Genomic DNA, 25,817 nt, shown 5'->3' with positions numbered 1-25,817 from the left:
ATTGAAATACGGTTTAATGATTTAGTTCAAACATTTACCAGATAATTTTTTCCCATTTTGGTTTTAGCCCAGTTTGAGACTGTGTCTGAATTTCATGGGGGGAATGAAGGAAGGAATTGTTCAGCTTGTACTTGGCAGAAAAGTTCTATTGCTGAATAAGATCACAAGTTATGGCTGAAATGGTTTGGTAATAGTTTTTTCCATTGAGCAAAGCCAGACAATCTCTGCCAAAGAGCAGAACAGAATCTGTACTGTCAAAATGGAAAAATGGAAAAAGCGGTGGTGATTATGAAGCTGGGAGTCCTGGCATCGCTCTTAGAATTTGGCACTTGCTCTTTGCTGTGAGAAGGAACCAGTGGGCATCTACTATTGCAGCATGATCTGCTGCTGTATGGCCTGGAGAGTATTTGACGCTGAGATTAATGACAAAGCTTAAGTGCTTGGTTCAGAAGTCTTCATTCAGAGTGTCCTGAGCACCTCTGTCAGTGAGATTCTGACGTGCATTGTTCCCGCAGTGCTCTTCCACTTTAACAACAGAAATGAGAGCAAACACTTATTATGTGCTTTAAAAAGTGTTAAATCCTTTCTGTGTATTAACTCATTTAATTCTCACATTAATCCTATGAAGCTAGTAATCTTTTTCTTTTTTTTTTTTTAAACCTCCCTTTCAGAGATGAGAAAAGAAAGGGAACAGGAAAATAAGTACCTTGTCTGGGGCCACACAGCTAGAGAGCCTGCCCGTGGAAGCTAGACCTCTACTACCAGTCTCCAGGGTCTTGGGGTATGAAGACTACAGTAGCAGTTTTTAACAGAAAAATCTATATTCTGTTCCTTAGGCCCTAAGGGCTCTTTTTTTAATGCCTTTTTTGGGTAAAGATTTTTTGTTGGGAGGAGAAACATAAATTCCATCAGAAGTATTAATATAGAAAGCATAATTTTCACCATTTCTTTGCTTTTCCACTCCAGCATAACTTTATGAATCTCTGATTTTTGTCAATATTGTTGGGAGTATTTAATGTAGATTTAATGTGAAATGTGGTTAGAAAATTTGATTGCTCTGCTTAGTTTTGACTGTTAAGGTTGTTAAATGTTTAAGCGATAAAATTGTGTAATAGTGAGTAATAATAGTGCCTGTGTAATACTATTCATTAGATTATTTTTTAAAATTAGCATTTTGTATTCAAACTATATAATTCAACGTTAACAGAAATGTTTCTTATAATCCACATGTGTGTAGTAAAAGTGTGGGCAGGAATTCCGGGTGTTTTATTCCCAACAACTAGAAGGACTCCTGGCACATAATTGGTACTCAGTGAATATTTCATGAACGAGTATGCATCATGAATGGATGAAGTTAAATGCCTTGAGCTTATTTAAATGTAATTTTGCTTTTCCTCTACTAAATGTTCAAGGTCATTATTGATGAAGAAAATTGGTAATAGCATGGGAAGCAGCAGGAAGCTGAGAAAATCGTGCCTTTCCTCAACCCCTGCCCCAAGCTGGTTCTTTTGAGCTCCTTGATGGAGGGGTCATTCTCATCTGTCTCAGCACTGCTAGTACTGACAAAGCATAGTGCTCTATAAGTGGTGCAAGAATGAGTGAATGATTGTGCACACTGAAGGAGTTAAACTCCTGTCCTTTCATTTATACCTAGTTTGAACAAGTCTCAAGTACAGCAACTGCCACGTTTGGGGAACATGTTACCAAGGTTTAAGGCAGGAATGAGGGACTGCACATTGGGGCACCAATGATCTAGCATCTCTGGATAGGGTATGACCTCATGGATCACTGGCTCTGTACTCACTATCTTCTGGTACTTAGAGTCTTGACAGAATCACTGCCAAGAGATCACTTAGCCTCTCCTCTAACCATCTGTCTCACTCAGATTTAGTGTAGTCTTTGTTTCACATGACCTAGGGTATGTTTCTCTGAGGTTGGTTCAGCCCATTGGCACCTCACACAACAAGCCTAGGTTTCCTGAGACAAGGCATCCCTTCAAATACATGAGGATAGCTCTCTTATTTCCAGAGGCTACTCTATACCACTACACTCCTCGGGGGTATTTGTTGAGTGCTCCTTCTCGTCCTGATTACTGTTCCTAGAGCTGGTCCTCATTTATCTATTTATCTATGTTAATGACTCATTGGGCCACATCCTCAAACAATATTTATTAATGAATAAGTATTAATCTTGGGAAAGTTTCTGTGTAGTCCTTCACATACATTTCCTCCATGTGCATCCTTCAGATGTTAACTCCTCTCTCTCATTCATGTGCGCATTTTCGTCAGTACAGCCTGTTCTTTCATACTGACTGACACCCCCCTATTCATAATCTCCTGTACCTGTTCAGTTCAGTGTGTTTTGGAAAGGCTAAAGTAAATATACTATTTTTAAAAGTTCTCTGATTTTTTTAACAGAAGCTCCATAACCTAGTCCCACCTCCCTACATGATGAAACAGGGAAACGGTGCTGCAGGCAGACAGTGACAGCAGGACACCAGGAAATGCCTGAGAAGGTCAGCCCCACCTTGACATGATGTTTGCAGGAATTTGGACAACAAATACCAGCATTTCTAAGAAATGGGCAAATCCAGTATATCATATCTTATTAGAAATATATAAAAAAAGTTGCAATTAACAATTAGATATCTTTGAGTATTAAAATTATTAAATAATGGCCATGAATAACGTGATTAACAATCACAACACTAGTTATCACCATATAAATTGTCCTATTTTCAGTCTGTCTTTTATGTTTAAATTTCATAGAAGAAAATACATATAATAATATCTTGAAATTCAGCAATGTTTTCTTTGTAAGGCTCCAAAAATATTTTTTTTTTTTTAAGATTTTAGTTTTTCCTTTTTCTCCCCAAAGCCCCCCAGTACATAGTTGTGTATTATTCGTTGTGGGTTCTTCTAGTTGTGGCATGTGGGACGCTGCCTCAGCGTGGTCTGATGAGCAGTGCCATGTCCGCGCCCAGGATTCGAACCAACGAAACACTGGGCCGCCTGCAGCGGAGTGCGCGAACTTAACCACTCGGCCACGGGGCCAGCCCCTCCAAAAATATTTTAAGGAACATTTGTGATGTTTTTTAAGTTGCAGGATTTAACTTCCAAGGTGCCAGGATTAATGAGTTTATATTAGAATATCTAGGCTTTCTATGAACAAAACTTCTTTACATTTTGATAATTTATCTTTATGTATATTAACTATAGGAAACTAATAAATTTGGCCATTAAAAAAGCAACAAAATTACATAAAAGATATGATTATTTAGAATCAAATATTAAGTTAATGCTCATTTTTCCTTAAAAGTTGATTTCTGATGCATTGAATTTGTTCATAATTCAGGGATAGTCTTGGCTACACCATATGTGACCATAAGAAGGATTATTACCTTTAATAGCTGTGAATTCCTAATGAAGTGAAAACATGTACAGTCAAGGTCAACAATGTTCTTTTGTTGCAATTTTCCATTTTCCCACCATAACAGGCTGCCAATAAGGATTTCATTCGTCCCAGTATTTTTCTCTATATAAAAGAATATGGGTCCATTGCTCATTAAGCCCTAATGCTTCTGGAACAATAATTTAATTTCAATGCTCTTATCTATATAGGGCTCTACTTATTGTTTGTGTTAAATATGGATACTAAATTTTCCACATCTAGATAAAATCTGAGAAGATGCCATGATCAGTCAGCTATTGAATTTGAAGAGTTAATTTATTATATCTAAAATCAAAATAAAAGATGCCTGTCTAATGTCAAATATTGGGCATATATCAACATGTTTCCAATCATTATTTTTCTTTAATCAATTATATTCTTTTGTGATACATTTGAGAATATTCTATTTGAAATGAATTCCTCTGAGTGGTATTGATTTTGTAGTTGACAGCCTGCTAAATAAACTTTCTATATTAATGTACAGTGAATTCAATAATGTAATTAGTAAATACTTTTCAGTTGTAGAATTGTAGCAGTTATAGTTTTCTTCTTTTTTTTTAAAAAAAAAAAAAAGATTGGCGCCTGAACTAAGATCTGTTGCCAATCTTCTATTTCTTTCTTCCTCTTCTTCTCCCTAAAGCCGCCCCAGTACATAGTTGCATGTTTTAGTTGTGGGTCCTTCTAGTTGTGGCATGTGGGATGCCACCTCAGCATGGCTCGATGAGCAGTACCATGTCCACACCCAGGATCCGAACCAGTGAAACCCTGGGCCGCTGAAGCACAGCATGCGAACTTAACCCACTCGGCCATGGGGCTGGCCCCTATACTGTATTTTAACAGTTTGTTAGGAGCTGTGCCATGAATTATGTCTTCCTTTTAATATGCTCTAGTTGTAAAAAAGAAGAAATGTTATTTGAAATTTAACTATACTGATCTTAATCAAATTCTACTTTAGAGATATGTAAAATAGAAGTAATAGAGCCTTATGTAAATGGAAAGAATATACAGAAAGGAAAGTAAGGGTAAGTTTTTGACTAAATCAGGATAAAGAGGTTAAAAAAAAAATCTGTGTGTATCTGTATTGATAGGCAAGACCCATGGAGAAACACTTAGAATTGCTTTTAAATTCTCCTTTCCTTTGTTATAAGTAATATGAATTCACCATGTTATGAGTAATATGTTATAAATAATATGAATGAAGTTACACAACATATTCAAGATCAAATTATGTGGTGAAGGTAATGTAAGACAAGAAATGGAGATTTCTCAAATTCACATCCTAGCTTTAGTGTTAACTTGCTGATTGATATTTTGCAAGTTACTTGTTTAACGTGAATTCATAAGACCTTCAGCTGACTTAGTGGATGAGAGAATGCAGGACCTAGTTTCAATGTATTCTGTTTGACGTGACTTTTACAGAAAAAGCAGGGCATTGAGGCTCCACAATTTCCATTGGAATGAACTCTTGATAGTCTACACCCAGGCAATATCTTTCTCCTCCAGTGAAGTATTCTGCACCCATTTGATTTCTGGGTACTTAGTGATAGAATCTCTTAAACTCATTTATAATTTTTCCAGAAAAAATATTCAAGTCTAATATCTGTTTCAACTGAGTTTAGTTGATTAAAAATGGTGGATTCCCTGTTGAAATACTTATAAAGTTGACTAGTAAAAATAACAATATAGAATTTTCAGTGTCTTTCCATAATTATTATAGGGACTATAAATTTTGTTAAAATATAAGAAGTATTTGCCACATTGAGCAGAAGAGAAAATCCATCATTTAATGTTGCTCTTGAGTTTAACCACATTGCTAGTTCCTGAGGATAAAAAAAAGTTCATAGGTCAGTTGAATAGCAGTTGTCACTAAAAATGGTTTGTTATTATACTAGTATACTAATGAAAATTACATAGCCAAATAAAAGAGATATAGGAAAATTTGGAGGACTGGTGAATCTCAGTAATAGGAAAATTTCTCCTAAATGTCTAATTTAAAATACAATAAAGCAGTCCTTTGATGTCTTTATTATTTTTGTCAAACTAGAAAAGAACAGTTTGAACTAATCCAACAGATTATTTAACTCATTCATTCACTCAGCTCTTTTTGAACATGCACTTTGTACTGGGCACCATGCTGGAAATAAGAGATATAAGGATTAATAAGACACAGTTCTACCCTTGATATGTTCAGAGTCTAGTAGAAGAGTTAAAAAAATAAACAAGATAAGACAAGTGAGTTGGAGGTAAATCAGAGAGAGGATACAAAGTAATAAATTGAGTTTATGAAATAAGGATGAATAGGGACAGTAGAGAGCAGCTAAAATTAATGTGGCTCAAAAACTGAAATAAGTATTGCTTAATAGTCACTGGAATTTCTGAAGAAGGAATGCACAATGAATTGGTATCTGCTGTTTTAGTTAGTGAAATAAAAGAATATGAGAAATATCTATCAGAACTTTTGCAAGACTGTGCAATTCTGTAATAAAATTGTTGATGAAATTTTTTCTTAAATTTATTCGTCACAAAGAATGACCTTAAATGTGATAATAGTGAAGAATTATGGGACGTAGTGACAGCAAGGCCAGCAGTTGCAGTGGTGAAACAGGAAAATCAGCTTGATGGTTAGGTTGTGTGCAGTGATTGATAACCTGCAGGAAAGTGTGCTTATGAGATGGGTTGCTTGATTTTGTTGTTAAATCAAAACACTAGAAATTATTCTAGAGAAGTATTGTTTACATCCAGCCTTAATCAGCAAACACGTAGTTCTATGATGTAGGTCAGTGAACTTGCTGTAATAGCACCGCAGTATGCGAAAAATGCCGAGAGCCCGACTTCTTGGTTATGGTTGTTAGAATGTTATCTGTCAAGGTTCTGTGCATGGAACAGGGAGATTTACATTTACCCTTCTACCTCACTGGCCACCCCTCCTTAATGGTTTTTGCTGAATCCTTCTTGCTTCCTCAACCTCTAAATGTTGCAGGGTCCAAAATTCAGTCTGAGCACTCGCTTTCTCTCTCTTTCTCTCTCTCTCTCTCTGTCTCTCTCTCTCTCATACACACATACACACTCCTCCTCCCCTACATCCCCCATGCTAATCTCATCTAGTCCCATAGCTTTAAACACCAAGTATATGTGAGTGACTCCCAAATTTATATCTCTAGCCCTGACCTCTGCCCTGAGCCCACTCATCATCTCCATTGGGTGTTTAATAGGCATTTCAAACTAGATATGTTGAAAGCAGAACTTAAGAATCAATACCCAGGCCCATAACTCTTTTTCTCATTTAGTTTCCTCTATGTTAGTACACCACTGCATCATCTACCCAGTTGCCTGGGCTAAAACTCTTGGTATCATTCTTGCTTCTTCCCTTTTGCTTACCCCTCACGTCTAGTCCTTTAGGAAGTTTTGTCACATCTGCCTCCAAGATATATCCTGAATCCTTTTTACTGTCTTCACTGCATCCATCTTAGCTGTCTTCATCTTTTCATTAGACTGTCCTTATACGAATTCTCAACCAGACTCTGCTTCCTTCCTTACCCTCTTATAATCCATTTTCCTCAGAGCAGCAAGAGGAGGATTTTTGAAATATAAAAGGTTCAATGTCATCCCATGTTAAAAACTTTGGTGGCTCTTCATTGCTGCTAGAACTCCTTCAGTCTCTCTATCTTGGCTATCTACCTTGTGATCAATCCCCTGTGATCTCTTCTGACCCCAGAACTCATCTCTAATTAGTGTCTGATGCCCCTGTCTGACACTCTACCATATAAGCTATTCTTTGGGTTTCTTGGGCTTCCCCAGCTCATCCCCTCTTCTGGGTCTTTGCACTGTGTATGCACATGGCTGGCTCTTTCTATTCTTTTGGTCTCAGCTCATATGTTACCTTTTTCAGAGGTGCTATTCCTGACCACGCAGCATCACCTCTAGCTGCCCATGTGCGTCTCTCTCACTCCCACGTCCACACTTCGCCTCTTGCACACCACTGTCTTTCATGGTACTATCTGTAGTTTTCCTCACTGCACTTACCACTCTGTAGTATCTTGTTTATGTGTTTGTTTTCTTATTTGTAGACTGTCTCCTGCCTGTCAAATATCACTTCCTTAAGGACGTGGGCCTCATCTGCCCTTTTCGTTAGTGAGCCTTGAAACTCTAGAAAAGTAGTAGTACAATCAGTATGTATAGAGTGAAGGAAACAGATACTCTCTACAGATTGATTTGTTCTTCTTTTTCCATCTTCAGATGCCTTAAAAAGGTTACCAAGACATAAGATACAGAGAACCAAAGAAATCTCTTACTCATTACTTTGGTATTGTCTTCTGAGAGCAAAGCATGAAAAGTGTGCATTTTTTAGAAGTTGGCATTCCATATTTTAGCAAGGTTTTGCAATCTTTAAATCTAGTGCTTTTTTGCGTGATTTCCTTTTTGCTCTTTAAAAAGCTGTATGTCAAAATAGAATTTGATTTGCTGAAACTTAATATTAGCACTTTGAAAAGCATGGAGTAGGTAGAAAACAATAAAAGAATGCATACTCTTCACTCACAAACACATTTTATATCTCAGAATTAGGGATTAATGTATGAATAATCCTTTCATAGAGAAATGAAAAGTAATATGAAAGAGCGCTTTGACTGCAGATGTGTTGTATTATTTTCAACTGTTTGCAGAAGATACGACCATTTGAAAAATGTGCTGTCCCTACAGTTATTTTAGGATGGGGAAGAAGGGGAAAAAAGGTATTCTAATCATCAGACTCCTTAGTAAAGAGAAAAAGAGACACATAAAAGTGGAAAGGTTTTATAATAGTAAAAGTATCAAGAATTAACGTAAACAAGTTACAGTGAATAAATCATACCTACCATTTCTAGATTTTTCCTTCATAGTTTTATGTAATAATTACCTATTTCTTAGTCTACATGTGTAGGTGATATGGTTGACTGGGACACAGTGAAAGGCAGTTTAGGGTAATTATTGGAATATGAATTCTGGGTTTAGAAACCCTGGATTTGAAGTCCAGCTTCACTGCTTACTGAGTCTGTGTGCTCTGGGCACATTACTCAGTTCTTCCTTTGTAAAAATGAGAATCAATAAAAACTTGCCTCTTGGGGTTGTTTTGAGCACTAAGTGAGATAATCCATGTATAACAGAAGTCCGCAGCATAGTAAGCCCCTAATAATGTTAGTGAATGTTATTCTATTTCTTATCACATTTACAGTTACCCATGTTATCATGTATTATTAACTGTTACCTTCCCATGACTCAGACCTCAAAGATTGTATCGGAATAAGTTTTCATCAGAAGAACAAGAAATAATTGCCTTAATTTGTTATAGATTGGTTAGATGTCTGGAGCACTGTTTTCTAATATAGGTAAATAGGTGTTATGTAGAGGAGAAGCAAACTCCATTATTTCAATATATATATATTTTTGGTGAGGAAGATTGGCCCTGAGCTAATGTCTGTGCTCATGTTCTTCTATTTTACATGTGGGACTCCTGCCACAGCATGGCTTCATGAGCAGTGTGTAGGTCCATGCCTGGGATCTGAACCCCTTAAACTCCAGGCCACTGAAGCAGACTGTGCAAACTAAACCACTACACCACCAGTCTCGCCCTGACAATATAATTTTTTAATTGCTTTTAAAAATTATTTTATCGAGGTCACGTTGGTTTATAACATTGCATAAATTTCAGGTGTACATTATTATATATCCGTTTCTGTATAGAGTGCATTATGTTCATCACCAATAGTCTAATTTTTATCTGTCACCACATTGTGTGCCCCTTTACCCCTTTCACGCTCACCCCACCTCCTTCCCCGCTGGTAACCACCAATCTGTTCTCCTTATTTATGTTTTTGTTTTATTTTAATATTTTGAGAAATGCTGCATGGAGCAATTTAGTTAGGTTTATATGCATCAGGACTTTTCAGAGCCTTTCAAAGGTAATGTAGATCTGCATCCCATTCTTTGTAGGTTTTATCTTTTAGAAGTGTTACCTAATATTTGTGTAATTAAAAAGTTTAAAAATGTTAATGTACACCATGATCTTCCAAGAAGGACATAAATTGTGCAAGATTTTTAAAAATTGGAGATGCTTTTCCAACAGAGGGTCTACTACTCTTTCAATTCACAGTTAGTGAAAAAGTGATTGATTAGAAAGAGAATGTTCTTATGGTCAAGTCAGGGATCCTTTCTGGCATTTGATGAACCTCATCTATGAACTCAAAAAGCTTAATTTTTTTTTCAGTATCACATTTGTATAAAATGGATAAGGGAACTTAAGATGAAATTAAAAGTAGGGTGTAATTTAGATCTTCACTCATCTTTGAAAGAAACATTGACCTGAGGCTTAAAGTAAATCAAATAGTATGATTAAAGGAAATTGGTCTGTGTGCCGAACAAAGCTGATTGTGCTTCTACCTGTCTTTTCTGGGCCGAAGTCTACTTCAGTCAGTTGTTTCTATCTTCTAGCAAAAGAGGGAGCAAAGCATAGTGGTGTGAACTAAACACTGGATCTAGGTTGCCTAGTTTGAAGCTCAGCTCTGCACTTACTGTGTGACACTGGTCAAATTACTCAACTTCCCTGTGCCTCAGTTATCTCATCTGAAATTGGAGATAATACATAGGTTATACTTCATAAAGTTTTATGAAAATTAAATGTTACTATTTTTAAAAAATTCAGAACTGTTCCTGGCCAATAATGTGCACTTTGGATTTGTTAAATTAATAAATTAAGCTGGAGAAGCTATACCATTGCTTTTTCTATTTATTTTTCATTCCTTTCTTCTGTCACGTGTCAAGTGTCGTATTTAGTAGGATGTGATAGCAGGAAGAATGGTTGTTCAATAGTAGAAATCTAATTCTGCAACTATCTCTAGATCTGGTGATGGTGTATCTTGAGGCAAGTGGTTATAGAGATTCTTTCCCAGCCCCAGTGACTGTGTGGTGATGGCCAGACAGGAAAATCGGTATTTTGCTACCCTGCGTATAAAATCTTGTGGTGTCTGCGCTTGATAGAGTACTGTATTAAGCAGAACTATGGATTGCATCTCTTAGTGGGAAAATAGATTCAAAAATCTTCTAAACATCTTGTTTTAATAGCACTACTAATCTCTTCAAAATTATTTCCGTGATGATTTGGTGCACAGTTGTCATTATAATAGTTGACATCTAGTGAGCACTGTGCTAAGTGTGTTTTGCATCATCTAACCCTCACTATAAGCTTATAAAGGAGCCGTTGTCATTACTCCCATTTTACAGTGAAGGAAACCAAAGAAGTTAATGACTTGCCTAACTTAGAATGTATGATGTTGAGCTTGGTTACAAACCCAAGGAACTCCACTCCAGAATCTGTGCTCTTAACCACTCTACAATTCTGTTTCTCTTCACCTGGAAACTTTAGAACAATAATAGAGCACATGGAAAGTCTAAATTTATGGTTTGTTTCTCTCAGTACCAATTTCCCCAGGGCTGAGTAAACACTGCAGACAAAAATGCCCCTATATATTATGGGTATAATCCACTGTATACCCATGAAACTAGATTATGATGTCCATAGCAGCATTATTCATAATGGCCCCAAAATGGAAAGAATTCAAATGTCCATCAACTGATGATTGGATAAACAAAATATGAAATATACATGCAATAGAATATTATTCAAATGTCCATCAACTGATGATTGGATAAACAAAATATGAAATATACATGCAATAGAATATTAGTCAGCAATACAAAGTAACCAGCTCCTGATTCGTGCTACAAGAAGCATGAACCTCAAAAAAGCATGATGCTAAGTAAAGGAAGCCAGATATAAAAGACCACATAGTATATGATGCCATTTATATAAACTGTCCATACAAAACACATCTATAGAGTCAGAAAGTAGAGTGTTTGTGGCCTGGGACTAGGGGTTGAAATAGGGATTGACTGCGAATGGGCACGAGAGGTCTTTTGGGCACGATGGAAATGTCCTAAAGCTGGATTGCACAGATGTGTAAATTTGCTAAAAATTATTTAGCAAAAAAGAATTGTGCACTTAAATGAGTGAATTCTATCATATACAAATTACTCCTCAATAAAAGTGGTTAAAAAAAAAAGACAAACAAACTGGATCATGGCCCAGAGATTTAGTGTCCTGGACCATAGTTTAGTGTTAAAAACCAAGCAAACTGAAAATCAAGTTCGAAATTTTATAATCCATTGTAATTTTTACATTTATCTGCCCTCTCTCCATAATTTGTAGAATAAGAGAAAAAAGTTTTTTACATTTAGCATAAAAAATAAATTGGCAATAAAATAGGAAATTTTGTTTATTTAGAATTCTGTACAGCCATAATTTCTCTTTGATGTGATAAACTGAGTATCTGACTTTGGAAATAAATTAGGTTTCTGTGCTTCATTTAAAGCTTGTCTCTTCGAAAGAAAATATTTAAATTGAAGTTGCATCATGATATTAGTTTCATGTATACAGGAATATTTGCAAAGTGTAGAAGAAACCATCTACCTGTACCCTGGATAGGTAATTAATATTCTTCTTTATAGTCAATGTCCCAATTTCATTATGTTCTATCCTTTGATTTTCACTTATTTCTACTTTGTGAGAGATGCAGAGCATTTATTTATCATTTCCCCCACTGTGCAGGTTAGGCAATTGAGGCATATAGGGATTAAGCCCAAGTCACATAGCTTTTATATGGCTGAGGTGGCCCTAGTACTCAGTTTCCTGGAACACTAGTTGTATATAATCCATATGTGATCCGAATATTTTGCACTTATTGTTTGAAATTATAGCTATTTAATAAGTGCTGATTGATTAATCCTGTAGAACTATGGTATATATCATAGCTGGGCTCTTGAGTAGTTTCATTACTATCATCTGATAGGATTCTGTTAACATCATGTATTAAGTTGGAACTGCAAGCAATAAAGGTTTAAAATATGACTTGGTACCAGTGCAGTCTAATAGAGTTTGATGTTCATTATCAGGTATCTTACAATGGGCAGTTGGGGAAAAGTACGATCCCACGTACGCTACACCCATTTAAAAATAATGTTCCCGAGTGTATCATTTTTCATTCCTGGACTTCAAGGTTTGTGAAAAAGAGAAATATTACAGAGTATTTAACCATGGTGCTGGCTTGCCATACATCAAAACAAGAGAGACACACTGCTGCTTTTACAAAAGGTGGAATTGGGCTCTGATGTACCTCCAAGTTTGTCTTCCTCAGGAATATTCTGACTGGCACATTTCCTGATACTTAAAAGCCTTAGATCTCAGTCCATTTCTTATGGACCCAACAACTTATTGTTAAAGATAGATTTGTCGAAAGCTCACAAATCCCTTCTCTCCCTTTTTAGTGCCTTTCTTAAAGAAAGAACTGTTAGTGTGTTTTTTTGTTCTGTTTGAAACAATATCACTTGACCTGTTCTTAGTATAATTATATTCCCTTTCTGTTGTCCTGATTCTGCTGGGTGTATTTCTTCTTTTAACAGCAACATGGATCCTATAATCATTTCTTCAATTGTTCTGTTACCTTGTGAATTTATGTTCCTTACACGTGAAGATGGATTGTTCCCTGGAAGGCTGAACATCAAGCCTGGATGCTTTGTTTTTTATTTGTAGTCCTCCTGTTTTCACTTCATGTTTTTTTGCATTTAGGAACTGATGTGATGACAGCGAGGGAACAAAGATGGGTATCTTTTTCAGAAAGCAGTACCATGGGAACTATGTACACGTTTTTCTGGTTACATTTATTTTGTTTTTAAGACAGTTGTTTTTTAGATATAAGTGAGGCTGAGTAGGGTGGACTTAATGTAAAGCATATGTACTGGCAAGTTTGCAGACACTTGTTAGAGCTCTCTGCATATGTTGAATAATGGATTCTGTTTGTTATGTGTTTTTGGCAAAGCCCAGCATTGTGCTTTTTAAAATCTAGGAAACATGTAAGTTTATTGGAACTCTTTACCCCCTCTCAGGCTGGAAAGGGAAAAGGATTTAAAATGTAGACAAGAGAGATATTAGATTTCTCAAGAATAAAGCAGATTTTTATCTTTTGTTGTATGAAATTATATCTATGTTTTTCCCATCTGACAGTAAGCATCTTAAAGGCAGGAACCTCTGATATTCAATGTTGAATTCTTTCAAATTGCTTGAAATTGGCACTTTTTTCTGCTGTTTAGAGACTATATACAATTTTTCACATGCATGCTTAATTTCTGCAAATGCACGTTTCTAAAATGTAAATTTAACATGCATAAAAGTACTTCTCTATGCCTCTTGATCAATAAAAGAATCTTAGAATGTTTCAGTTCTGCTCGCTACCTTACTGTCCACTGTTTTAGACTCGCCTTGGTTTCTATGCCCGAAAGTAGTCATTATTATCCTCTTGTTTGAGTCCAACAATGCTTATTTAGATTTACTGCTGTGAGTCCCCGTTTCTTTGCCCACCATTGCTTCACACTCCTTTCTGGCTCAGTTTCCATATTCCTAAAGTACATCTTTTTAGTTCTTTAGTTAAGAACAGCTAGTAGAAGAGTTTGTATTTGCTTTGAAAAATATTTATTTTATCCTTCATCTTAGATGACGATTTACTGGGCATGGCATTCCAGGCAAACAGTTATTTCCGTCCATACTTTTAATAATATTAATCCATTATCTTCTGGTTTCTACTGTTGCATTTGAGAAGTCTGAAATCAGCTGTCAGCACATCTTTCATTTTTTAGCACTTAACCTGTCTTTTCTCTCTGGTTGCTTTCAAAATCTTCTGTATTCTTTGGTCATTGGCCATTTCATTATGAGGACCCCAGATGTGGATTTTCTTTTTAAATCACATTCATGTCTCATTTTTCCCTTCTATCAGAGGATTTGTTTTTCATCAATCCTGGAAAATTCTCAGTTATTCTTTCTTTAAATGGTCACTTATTCCCATTTTCTTTATTTTCATTCTCCCTCTCTCTCCTTTCCTTTCTCCCTCCCTCCCTCTCTCAGAACTTTTATTAAGTATTGTTCCTCTTTATTCTGTCATCTACATCTCATAACGACTTTTTAATATTTTCAAAATCTTTATATTACTCTACTGTATTTCCTTGTTTGTTTTGTAGTTCAATGTTTTTCTCTTTAGCTGTATCTAATTTGATGTTTAACTTGCTTATAAATTTATTTACAGTTATACACAGTATCTAATTCTATGTTTTTTTTTTTATATGTGCCTTTAGGCACTTTAAGCATAGTTATTTCACAGTTTATATTTTTTCTTCTCTTAAATGCTTGGGTTTCTATCGCTATTGTTTGTTCTCTGTGCCCTCAGTCATAGTGTATCGTTTCCTTATGCATTTTGTCACTTTTGCTTATCAGGTTATCTAAATCTTTAAAATCTAAGATCTGATTTGCCTCTACTCCTGCCAGATGCTTCTGTGTTATCACAAGCTCACTACTAGACAGGCTTTTATAATCCGCTGGCTTGGGATTGTCACAATGTGCAGATTCTGTAAATTTGAATCCCAAACTTAGATAAGTTTTTAAAAAGTTACCAAAAAGCACTTTGTTTTACCTGCACCAATAGTGCAGGAAAAAATCACTTGTCTTCTATTTTAAGTGGATACATTTACCTTTTCCTTGCCTGCCCCTTCACAGAGGGTGCAGCTTTGCTAGGATTCCGCTTTCATGCAGGTATTGCTACCTCGTATCTGGGGTCGATGTGAGTGTCAAACCATAAGACTCTTGATTACCCAAAAGAACAGTCACCTTCCTCCCCAACACAAGCTTTGTTTCCATACCAGCTTATTGGCTTAGATTTCTGTTTCCAGCACTTAAACGGTCCTTTTCCTTTTTGAGCAAATCTAAATAGGCATTTTAGAGAGGTTTCAAGTTATCTAGGCTATCGACTCAGATTGTGAGAAACAGCCATCTCCTATATCCCTTAGTTGTTTAGCTATATTCTCTCTAAATATTCAGGACTCACTCACAAATAAGTAGATTTTTAGTGTTTGAAGTTGACTTTATCATAAAGAAGTAAGTGACAATAGAATAAGCTGGTAGTGAAGATCTGTTTAAAAGAAAAAAAACACTTCAGAGTGAATTTACTGAACTCAAAATAGGGACATCCTCATCTTTATACATCACCAAAGTAAAATAAGAGCTAATATTTTTTAAATGATGATTCTGGAACATATTAAGAGCCCTAATTATATGTGTACATAAATAATAGAAATCTGGAATACTCCTTTTATACTAAGAATAAAAAGAAATAGATTGGAGGGAAAATAATTTTCCATTTGAGTGTTGCTTTTGTCTTTATTTTTCCTTATTGGATGAATCTGCTTCCTCTATCTTTATGTCTTCCTATTTTCTGCTGCTTTCGACTCACTCTCCCACACACTTTTTAAAGCAATCTCTCTTAAAAGGAACCCCGATCTAGCAGTTTTCCTGTTGGTTGGCTTTGAAATGCATGCAAAGTAACACATAAAGGCAAAGAAATATTGAGATACCATAATAACATTAGGTCATCCTCGTTAGAAATTTTAGCCCGATTCATTAATTCTTCGTTAACTCCGTCTCCAGTGTTGGCAGGCATCATAGTCACCTTTTTAAAAATATAGAAATGGCATCACAGGTTATTTCGTCAGGTCATTCATGAAATTATTAGTAATGTGATTTTTTAAATATAAGTGTATTGAAAAGCTGTCTTAACAATGTATTTGACCCAATATTTTTTAGGATAATTCATGACACATAGAGGTTAGAAGAATTTCAGTGATGGTAATCAATAAAATAATAACACTATAAACCAGGCATGATTCTGAGAGTTGCCATTAATTTGCTCATTTAGTTCTAACAAGTCTATGAAATTATATTATAATCCTATTTAAAGGCGAGGCCCTCTGAGAGGTTAGGCACCTTCTCAAAGTTGTGTAAGTAGGAGAGAACGAAGCTGGGATTTACAGCCAAGTCATCTGCAGTCTGGCTCCATGGTTTAGTTGTGAACTGCTACTCTGCACTGTCTCTTGCTTCATACACACACACACCCTAGCATACACTCACACCAACAGAGACACAGTGTCCCGACACACATACCTCGACACACACACACACAGCCTATAGTGTGATAATTACCTTAGAAATATCTCTGACTCTGTCTGTCTTTCTCTCTATTTATCTGATTAGGAAGAAAAGGGAAAACACTTTCACTATTCCATTTTTTATGATGATCCCAATATAGTGGATTTCATGATCAGTGGCAAATACTCCAATCACAGTGAAAGATGTTATTTTAGAGGAGTTGAGGCACATATTTCATAAGATTGAAGCCAAGATCTTGTCTGTACAGTTAACTTCAAAGAGTTCTGAAATCATTATAACTCTTATTTCATTATTGGAGAGCAACAGATTTTATTTCAAATTTCAGTATCTAGTGACTTAATTCAGTATCTGTGCCTTCCATTAACTCAGAACAAGCAAATGAATGGCATGTATCATTAGCAAGTAACTTATTTTTTGGTGCTTACCCATTTTATACAACTGTACATTTTATACATCTGATAATGACCACCTACTAACTAATATTACATATTTAATTATGATTTTGGATTCAATAAATGTATTTTTATTGTTTCAATATTATTTCAGTCATTTAGTTATAGTTTAACTCATCTAATTATTTGGAAAGAAACTTTAATTATAGTCAATTTTACTGCAAGAAGATTATAAAAATGAAAATAAAGTTTTAATGAGTAGGAAGAACATTTTGCTTCCTTTCATGGCATATCAATGTATGTTATATTCTATTTTCTTCTGTAGTTTGACTGACTAGATTAAGCTTAGTGAAAAAGTTAAGTAGAAATGCTTTTTATGTAGTCAAAATCCAAAGCCCTCAAATAATGGTAGTTTTTCTGATTCTCCTTTTTCTTCACCTTAAAATATCCAGATTGTCATTTTAAATCAATGTTGCTGAATTAAAATCTATGACAAATAAATACTACAGGGATTTTTACATTGATGGCATTAACATACTTGGTGCCATATAGAAAGAGAAACTTGAGAGAGGTACATGTAAAGGTTTTCTGAAGGTAGTCATTCTTATGTTCCATAGTAACTTTGTAATTCACCATCAGTGAAATAGTAGTTTTGGAGACTGTAATCTTAGGAAAGCTTGTGTTTTATTTATGCACTAATCATTTACCCATGTATAGAGAGCTAGAATTATATTTAGAATGGCATGTGCCTAAATGGAGCACTAGTTGTGGGCCAAAGGTAGAACATGAATTTTACTGCTGTTTTCTTCACAGGATAACTTTTGGTCGACTCTTTCATCCTTATTAAAAGGTAGATGAATAGTGCTGTCAAATGACCTCACTATCGTCAAAAGAAATCGAACAAGACAAAACAGGACAAAACCCAACTCTTCTCTGAGTCTCCCACCCACAAAACCACTATTGGCTTTAACGCTTTAGGTTCAGCTGGCTTGTTGGTTAGACGGTTTTCACTTTGAACTGGCAGTCTCTGAAGTGGGTCTCAGGGGCTGACTTCCTGCAAAGCCTAGAGACAATGAGTGAGAGAAATATCCGGTTGCCTAAAATCTTTTAAAAGAGGCCATTGTAAGGCCAGTGCCTTGGCAACCAGAGGAGCAGATGAGGATGGAGATGGGAAAGGAGCAAGAGGATAGCAACAAACAAGCAAACAAAACAGACGGTGAGGGTGAGGAGCTAAACAAAACTCTGATCTCATTTCAGATTGTGCTGAGGCTGATCAGAATATGACCCGTCTGCCCTAGATGCAAAAAACCATCCTGCTTCTCCATTCGTTCATTCAGCAAATGTCTACTGAGAACTATGCCAGATAGTGTGTAAAGACTGGAAAATTAACTGTTAAGAAGTTACAATACCTGGTCTGGTGGAGCTAGTAGATTAATGGCAGAGTCAGACAAAACCAATAATTATAAGCAGTTAGATAAGTGGCAACAGAAATATGTAAGTACTAAGTAGTTTCTGAAAAATGCATGGGAAAGGGAAGAAAATGTTTTTTCTCCTCTTTATCTTTAATTCCTCCAACCTTCTATGGTAAAGGAGAACCCCACTTCAGGTAGCAATGTCACAGTATCACACTGTCCTGCACAAAGTGAGCATCATCTGTTCCTTGTCACACTCCCGCCTCTTACCCCAGGCACACTAAAACTGTCCTTTATCTCTCTGTTCCTACTATGTTTTACTTTCACTTCTATATAATGTTGCTCTGTGACTCTTGTCATCACATCTGTTTCTCTAAGATATGTGAAGTCAGTAACTAGGTCTTCATTCTTGATTTCTCAGCACCTAGCATAGTCTTTTGGCCTATTGTGGGTCATTAACAAATATTTTTGACATGAATAAATAAGTAAATAACTTGCTTGTTGGATTATAATTAGAGTTAAATTAATTTCAAAGATAAATATACTCAAAATATTTGATGTAGTGATATGCTACTTCATTCTTTAAATGGAATAAGAATTCAGATGTAAGTTTTTTGATAATAAAATGATTGAAAGCAAGAAGAGACATATAGGTAAAAACAAAATGAAACCCTTAAATTGTCATATTCAGACCAATTGGGATCCATATGTAGGATGTGAAACTTTCTCTTTTGGCTTATTTAGTTTATTATTAGTAAATTTAAGGCATTTCAAGAGAATCTGCTCAATCTCCAGCCCACCCACCGTTTCTCTTCTCTGCGTGATTGTTCTGTGAGCACTGGTCGTCAGAATCACCACCCATGATTGTGTTGCGTTCAAGTTACATCCAGGTAATTATGTTTAGACTTACTAGTCCTGGAAAATGGAAACATAGTGAAAAAGATGATTTACTCATTCTTTTGTTTTGATCAAAATACTACAAATCTTTAGTAATATGAATTGTAAAGTATACCTGTAGTGGTTTATCTTTTTTTACCTTAAAATTATTGAAATTTATTTTGCATATCTATATTGAGAACCTGATGAGTATTACAGAATATGTCCTGAAAGTGTAAAATGGGCCAGTGAGCCCTCACTGTAAGCTCAGCAGTGATCTCTTTCCCAGGTAGGGTTTGGATGAAGTAGGGAGGAAGGTAGCCTTGGGACTGAAGCATTTAAGCTGAGGCCATAGAAATCCTTAGATAGAACTCAGAGAGCTAGGTTCTAAACTTGTACGTTCTCTTACTAGCTGTGGGAGTACTTGGCCATCTATGTAATTTCTCTAATCTTCAATCTCCACTTCTGGGAAATAGGGATGATAATAACTACCTCATAATGAGGATTCATTGAGATGATGTATATGAAGTGCTTAGTTTAATTCCAGGCACAGAGTAAGCATTCAGTAAATGCTGGCTGTTATTTTTATTTGAGTCCAATATATCGAATATCAGTCTTTTAAAAAGCTCTGATGTTTATAGTGGGTCTGCTGAGGAAAAAAGGCAAAAGAAAATGCCCAACTATGCTAAGCACAAGACGCTTTGAAAATGTTAAACACTGATATTATAAAAAATGATGTTTAATTCTGTTCATATTCATAGTAAAAGAGCCTGATAGGATTAAAGATGTCTAAGGCAGATAGACGGTGCAGGTTAACACACATGGAGAGTGCAAACAGGGCTTTCCGGAGTATCTGACAGTGAGCCATTGTATTTACACCTGAGTCAACAGAAAATTGAGTAACATATTGTCATTTCATGTTGCCTCTTGGGTCAAAATATTTCATAAGCTTCTGAGCTGAGGGCCAGGCCTACCTCTTTTTTTATGATGCCTGGTCCTTTTCTTCCTTTGACCTGGCATTTGGGAAGGCATCCCAGTTCCTTTCTTTAAGTAAGAGGTGGTGCCTGTATTTCTCAGATAGAACATTGTCAGTGAGGGCATTTCGTATGCTGAAATAATGTTTCTGGCTTATATACTTCAGTTGGTTTATATTGTGAGTTCATAAACCATATGGGAATTTAAATAACTTGAAATGAGACCTTTGATAGAAAGCCTTCATACCTGACTTTCGTTTACAGTAAAAAGATTCATCTCAACAACTGATTCATCTAAAGCCAGCTGTTGACTAAAATCAAATATTTATCCCTGTGGCTCTCCTCTGACTAGGTGCCTTGCCAACATTTGCATGTCTTGCCATCTCTAGAGAGTGCTGGATATTTTCAACTTCTCTGACACCTATACCTCTTATATTCTCTTTAAAATTGCAGATGACTTTGCTGTGTTTATGGTCTGTTATGGAGACAAGACATGAATGCTTTATTTACTGAAGGAAAATTAATAAAATTGAATACTTTCCTCTATGTCTTTCTATATCATCATAAGTGTTCAACCTGTATGTTATAGCAGAATAGGAAATACATTGTAGTTTAGCTGAGCCTTTAAGCCCAGTATTGTATAATACTTAAAATCCTGTACACACACACACACACACACACACGTGATCACACACACATACACACACATATAGTGAGAGAGAAGGAGAGAGAGAGAGAAAGAGTGAGAGAGAGAGAGAATATAAATATTTTAGTTGAAATGCAACTTTAATTTTCCCAGCTACTATTTTTGACCAGCTATCATGAGCAAAAGTCATGCCAGATACTATGCAAATAATGGAGATGAAAAAGATATGTTCCCCATCCTCAGAGTGTTTACAATCTAGTAACATAATGTATCAGTATTTGCTGTAAATTACTGGCTTAACAGAAAGGAAAATTTTAAAGTTACCTAATACTAAGGGGTTTAGTGATAGATATGTCTGTGGGTACTGCAGGATTGGTTAATTCAGCAGCCCAATGATATCATCAAGAGCCAAGGGTTTTTTATTGCTCCATTGTGTCATCCTTGGTTTTGGTATTATGCTCACTCACTCTGGTGACTAATTGTCTGCAGTACTTCCGGGCATTACATCTTGAATATCAATGACGAGAAGAAGAAAAATGGTACCGTGTCATCTTGTGGTTATCTTTCTTAAGACAGAGGAAATTTTTTTCCTAGGAACAGTCCACCAGTCTCCCCTTTCCTGTCTTATTGCCCAGTGTGGGGACCATGATTGATTTAAACTGATCATCTGAGAGAAATAGATGTTCAGGAGTTATTCAAAATCTTCCAAATAGGAAATTAAGTTCAAATTGCAAATAAATATAATACAGATTGGAGTATGAGAAATGTAGAAGTGTTATTGAAATATAAAGATGACTTGGGATCCAAGATGGCGCCGTGAGTAGTCCTCTTTGTTTCTCCCCCTTCGAGTCTACAACTATTTGGACACTTATCGCTTGACAAAGGATATCCAGACAGCATCTCAGGACGTCTGAGATACCCACGCGACTATACATCGAAAGGCGGACAGACTTTCCTCCGGGAGAATGTGGAAATAGGTGAAAACTCTCCGACCCCGACGAGCAGCCCAGTATCCGCAAGCGGCTTTCTTCCAACGGACGCCCCCAGAGGATCTACACACATCTAGGGCAGGACCGAGCACACACCAGAGGAGCGACGGTGGAAACAGGTGACCAGAACCCTACCTAAACCCCCCGCAATTACTCCTAAACGCAGAGGGAAACTTTGGAGTTGCACACCTGAGCCCACGGGGAGAGTCTCTCCCCGCCATTGGCGGGGAGACCCCGCCTGGTGTTCGAGACCCCGCCTGGTGTTCGCGGCGCCCGGAGGGTCCCAGAGAGAGTCGCTGGGGGTACGGAGGGCTCCCAGCTGCCGTTGCCCGCCCTGAGGGAGTAGGGATTGCCGGAGATCTCTGAGAGGACCGGGGCTGGGGGAAGTTTCAAAGGCCGGCTTTGCGACCCGGAGGGGAAGCGCCAGAGTTCTGCCTGGGCAGTAGACAAAATCTCTCTATCTGCCATTAGCAGAGGGGACACGCACAGCATTCACGGCTCCGGGAGAGGCCCGGAGAGAATCCCAGAGGGAGGGGCGACCCCCAGCTGTTGCCCGCCCCGTGGGACTAGGGATAGCCAGAGATCTCGGAGAGGACTGGGGCTGGGGGGAGTTCCAGAGACCCAGCTTCGTAGCCTAGGGGGAAACCCTACAGGCTCACAGCAGCCTTAGGGAAAGCCTCTGCACAGCACCAGTAGAAGGCACCCAGCCGCCAGCCATAAGGCTGGAAGACCCCAGTGCAAAAGCAGCATAGCTAGGTGAAGATGCCAATAGCTCTCCTGCGACCCATAGAGGACAAGTGAGATTTTGTGGGTGCCGTCAGCAACGGAGAGACAAATATAAGTGATCCCACCCCTGGCCGCCGGAAAAGCCCATAAGACCGTTGCAGACCCCAAGGAGAGAGCACGTCTAGGTGGGCTGCAACAGTAGGCACCAGCAGCCTGAAGCCCCCCTGTGACGGCCCCCACGGCAGAGGAGGGAATCCAAAGAGCTACTGTGGCTACGAGGAGGGGCCCAGGCCCAGTTAACAACTGCAGACAGAGGTCCTGGTTGGTGCAGTATAAACAGCTGCTCCCCTACCGCAGCAGCTGAAACAAGTGAAAGGAGCAACTAAACTCTATCTCCATGTGGAGGCACAAATCAACAACATCAAGCAATATGAAAAAATACATTAAATCTCCAGAACAGAAAGAAAGTAACAAATACACAGAAAACAATCCCAAAGAAAATGAGATATATAACCTAAATGATGATGACTTCAAAACAGCCATCATTAAAATTCTCAATGAGTTAAGAGAGAATTCTGACCGACAACGAGTTCAGAAGCTATGTCACAAAAGAGTTTGATACGATAAAGAAGAACCAAACAGAAATATTGGAAATGAAGAACACAATAGAGGAGGTTAAGAAAAATCTAGATGCTCTGAGCAGTAGGGCCGATAATATGGAGGAAAGAATTAGCAATTTGGAAGATGGCAATATAGAATTGCTGCAGGCAGAGGAGGAGAGAGAAGCAGGACTAAAAAGAGATGAAGAAACTCTCCGAGAATTATCAGACACAATTAGGAGATGCAACGTAAAGATTATAGGTATACCAGAGGGAGAAGAGAAGGAGAAAGGGGCAGAAAGCCTATTCAAAGAAATAATGGCTGAGAACTTCCCAAATCTGGTGAGGGAGATGGATCTTCAGGTGACAGAAGCCAATAGATCTCCAAACTTTATCAATGCAAGAAGACCAACTCCACGGCATATAGTAGTGAAGCTAGCAAAAGTCAACAACAAGGAGAAAATACTAAGGACAGCCAGGCAAAAGAAACTAACCTACAAAGGAACCCCCATCAGGCTATCAGCAGATTTCTCAGCAGAAACTTTACAGGCTAGAAGAGAGTGGAATGATATATTCAAAAATCTGAAGGACAAAAATCTACAGCCGAGAATTCTCTACCCAGCGAAAATATCCTTCAACTACGATGGAGAAATAAAAACTTTCCCAGATAAACAAAAATTAAGGGAGTTCATTGCCACAAAACCTCCTCTTCAGGAAATCCTCAGGAAAACCCTCATTCCTGAAAAATCCAAAAAAGGAAAGGGGCTACAAAACCAAGAGCAGAGGAGATAAGTAGAAGGACAACAACAGAGAGTAGCAGCTCTACATCAGAACAGATTAAACCATGGGACGCGAAACAAAGGAAACTGAAGAAAACCGGAAAACAAGACACAAGATGGTGGTGGTAGGCCCCCACATCTCAATAATCCCTCTACATGTAAATGGATTGAACTCCCCAATCAAAAGACACAGAGTGGCAGGATGGATCAAAGAACAAGATCTAACAATATGCTGCCTCCAGGAAACACACCTCAGCCCCAAAGACAAACACAGACTCAGAGTGAAGGGATGGAGAACAATACTCCAAGCTAATAATGAACAAAAGAAAGCAGGTGTCACTATACTAATATCAGACAAGGTAGATTTCAAAGCAAAACAGATAAAGAAAGATAAAGAGGGACAGTATATAATGATAAAAGGGACTCTCCACCAAGAAGACATAACACTTATAAATATATATGCACCCAACACAGGAGCACCAAAATTTGTAAAGCAACTCTTAACAGAACTAAAAGAAGACATCAACAACAATACAATAATAGTAGGGGACCTCAACACACCATTAACACCAATGGACAGAACATCCAGACAGAAAATCAACAAGGAAATAATAGAATTAAATGAAAAATTAGACCAGATGGACTTAATAGATATATATAGAACACTTCATCCAAAAACAGCAGGTTACACATTCTTCTCAAGTGCACATGGAACATTCTCAAGGATTGACAAAATTTTGGGAAACAAAGCAAACGTCAATAAATACAAGAGAGTTGAAATAATATCAAGCATCTTTTCTGATCATAATGCTATGAAACTAGAAATCAACTACAAGAAAAAAGCAGAGAAAGGTGCAAAAATGTGGAGACTAAACAACGCGCTTCTCAACAAACAATGGATCATTGAAGAAATTAAAGAAGAAATCAAATTTTATCTGGAGACTAATGAAAATGAGAACACGTCATACCAAATCATTTGGGATGCAGCAAAAGCAGTCCTAAGAGGGAAATTCATCGCAATACAGGCTCACCTCACTAAACAAGAAAAAGCTCACATAAGCAACCTCAAACGACGCCTAACAGAACTAGAAAAAGAAGAACAAACAAAGCCCAGAGTCAGTAGAAGGAGGGAAATAATAAAAATAAGAGCAGAAATAAACGATATTGAAACAAAAAAGACAATAGAAAGGATCAATGAAACAAAGAGTTGGTTCTTCGAAAGAATTAACAAAATCGACAAACCCCTAGCCAGACTCACCAAGAAAAGAAGAGAGAAATCGCAAATTAATAAAATTAGGAATGACAGGGGAGAAATCACAACAGATACCAATGAAATACAAGAGATCATAAGAGAATACTATGAAAAATTATATGCCAACAAATTGAACAACCTGGAAGAAATGGACAAATTCCTAGACTCCTACAATCTCCCCATACTGAATCAGGAAGAAATGGAGAATCTGAATAGGCCAATCACAAGTAAGGAAATAGAAACGGTAATCAAAAACCTCCCCAAAAATAAGAGTCCAGGACCAGACGGCTTCTCTGGAGAATTCTACCAAACATTCAAAGAAGACTTAATACCTATTCTCCTCAAACTGTTCCAGAAAATTGAGAAAGATGGAGAACTCCCTAACACATTCTATGAAGCCAACATCACCCTGATCCCCAAACCTGACAAGGACAACACAAAGAAGGAGAACTACAGGCCGATATCACTGATGAACATAGATGCAAAAATCCTCAACAAAATTTTGGCAAACCGATTACAGCAATACATCAAAAAGATTATACACCATGATCAAGTGGGATTTATACCAGGGACACAGGGATGGTTCAACATCCGCAAGTCAATCAACGTGATACACTACATCAACAAAATGAAAAACAAAAACCACA

At 37.2% G+C, this 25,817-nt stretch overlaps 1 protein-coding gene across 7 annotated transcripts in view; it reads left to right on the top strand.

The window, feature by feature from the left end:
- Positions 1-25,817, top strand: part of PRR16 (proline rich 16) — a 478,303-nt gene that overhangs the window by 297,383 nt on the left and 155,103 nt on the right. The window contains exon 2 of one of the 7 annotated variants that reach the window (XM_070517548.1): positions 11,853-11,965. The exons of 5 other annotated variants lie outside the window; for them this stretch is intronic. Coding sequence is in view for 1 of the 2 variants with exons in the window: in XM_070517547.1 (XP_070373648.1) it covers positions 2,504-2,515 (12 nt within the window). In the remaining variant the exon portion in view is untranslated. Of the gene's footprint in view, positions 1-2,492; positions 2,516-11,852; positions 11,966-25,817 lie in introns of those variants that run through there. One more of the 7 variants, XM_070517547.1, reaches the window with a different exon arrangement.

This window comes from Equus asinus, chromosome 9 (genome assembly GCF_041296235.1).
Source record: "Equus asinus isolate D_3611 breed Donkey chromosome 9, EquAss-T2T_v2, whole genome shotgun sequence".
Lineage (NCBI taxonomy): Eukaryota > Metazoa > Chordata > Mammalia > Perissodactyla > Equidae > Equus > Equus asinus.
This window is presented reverse-complemented; position numbering and strand designations above follow the sequence as displayed.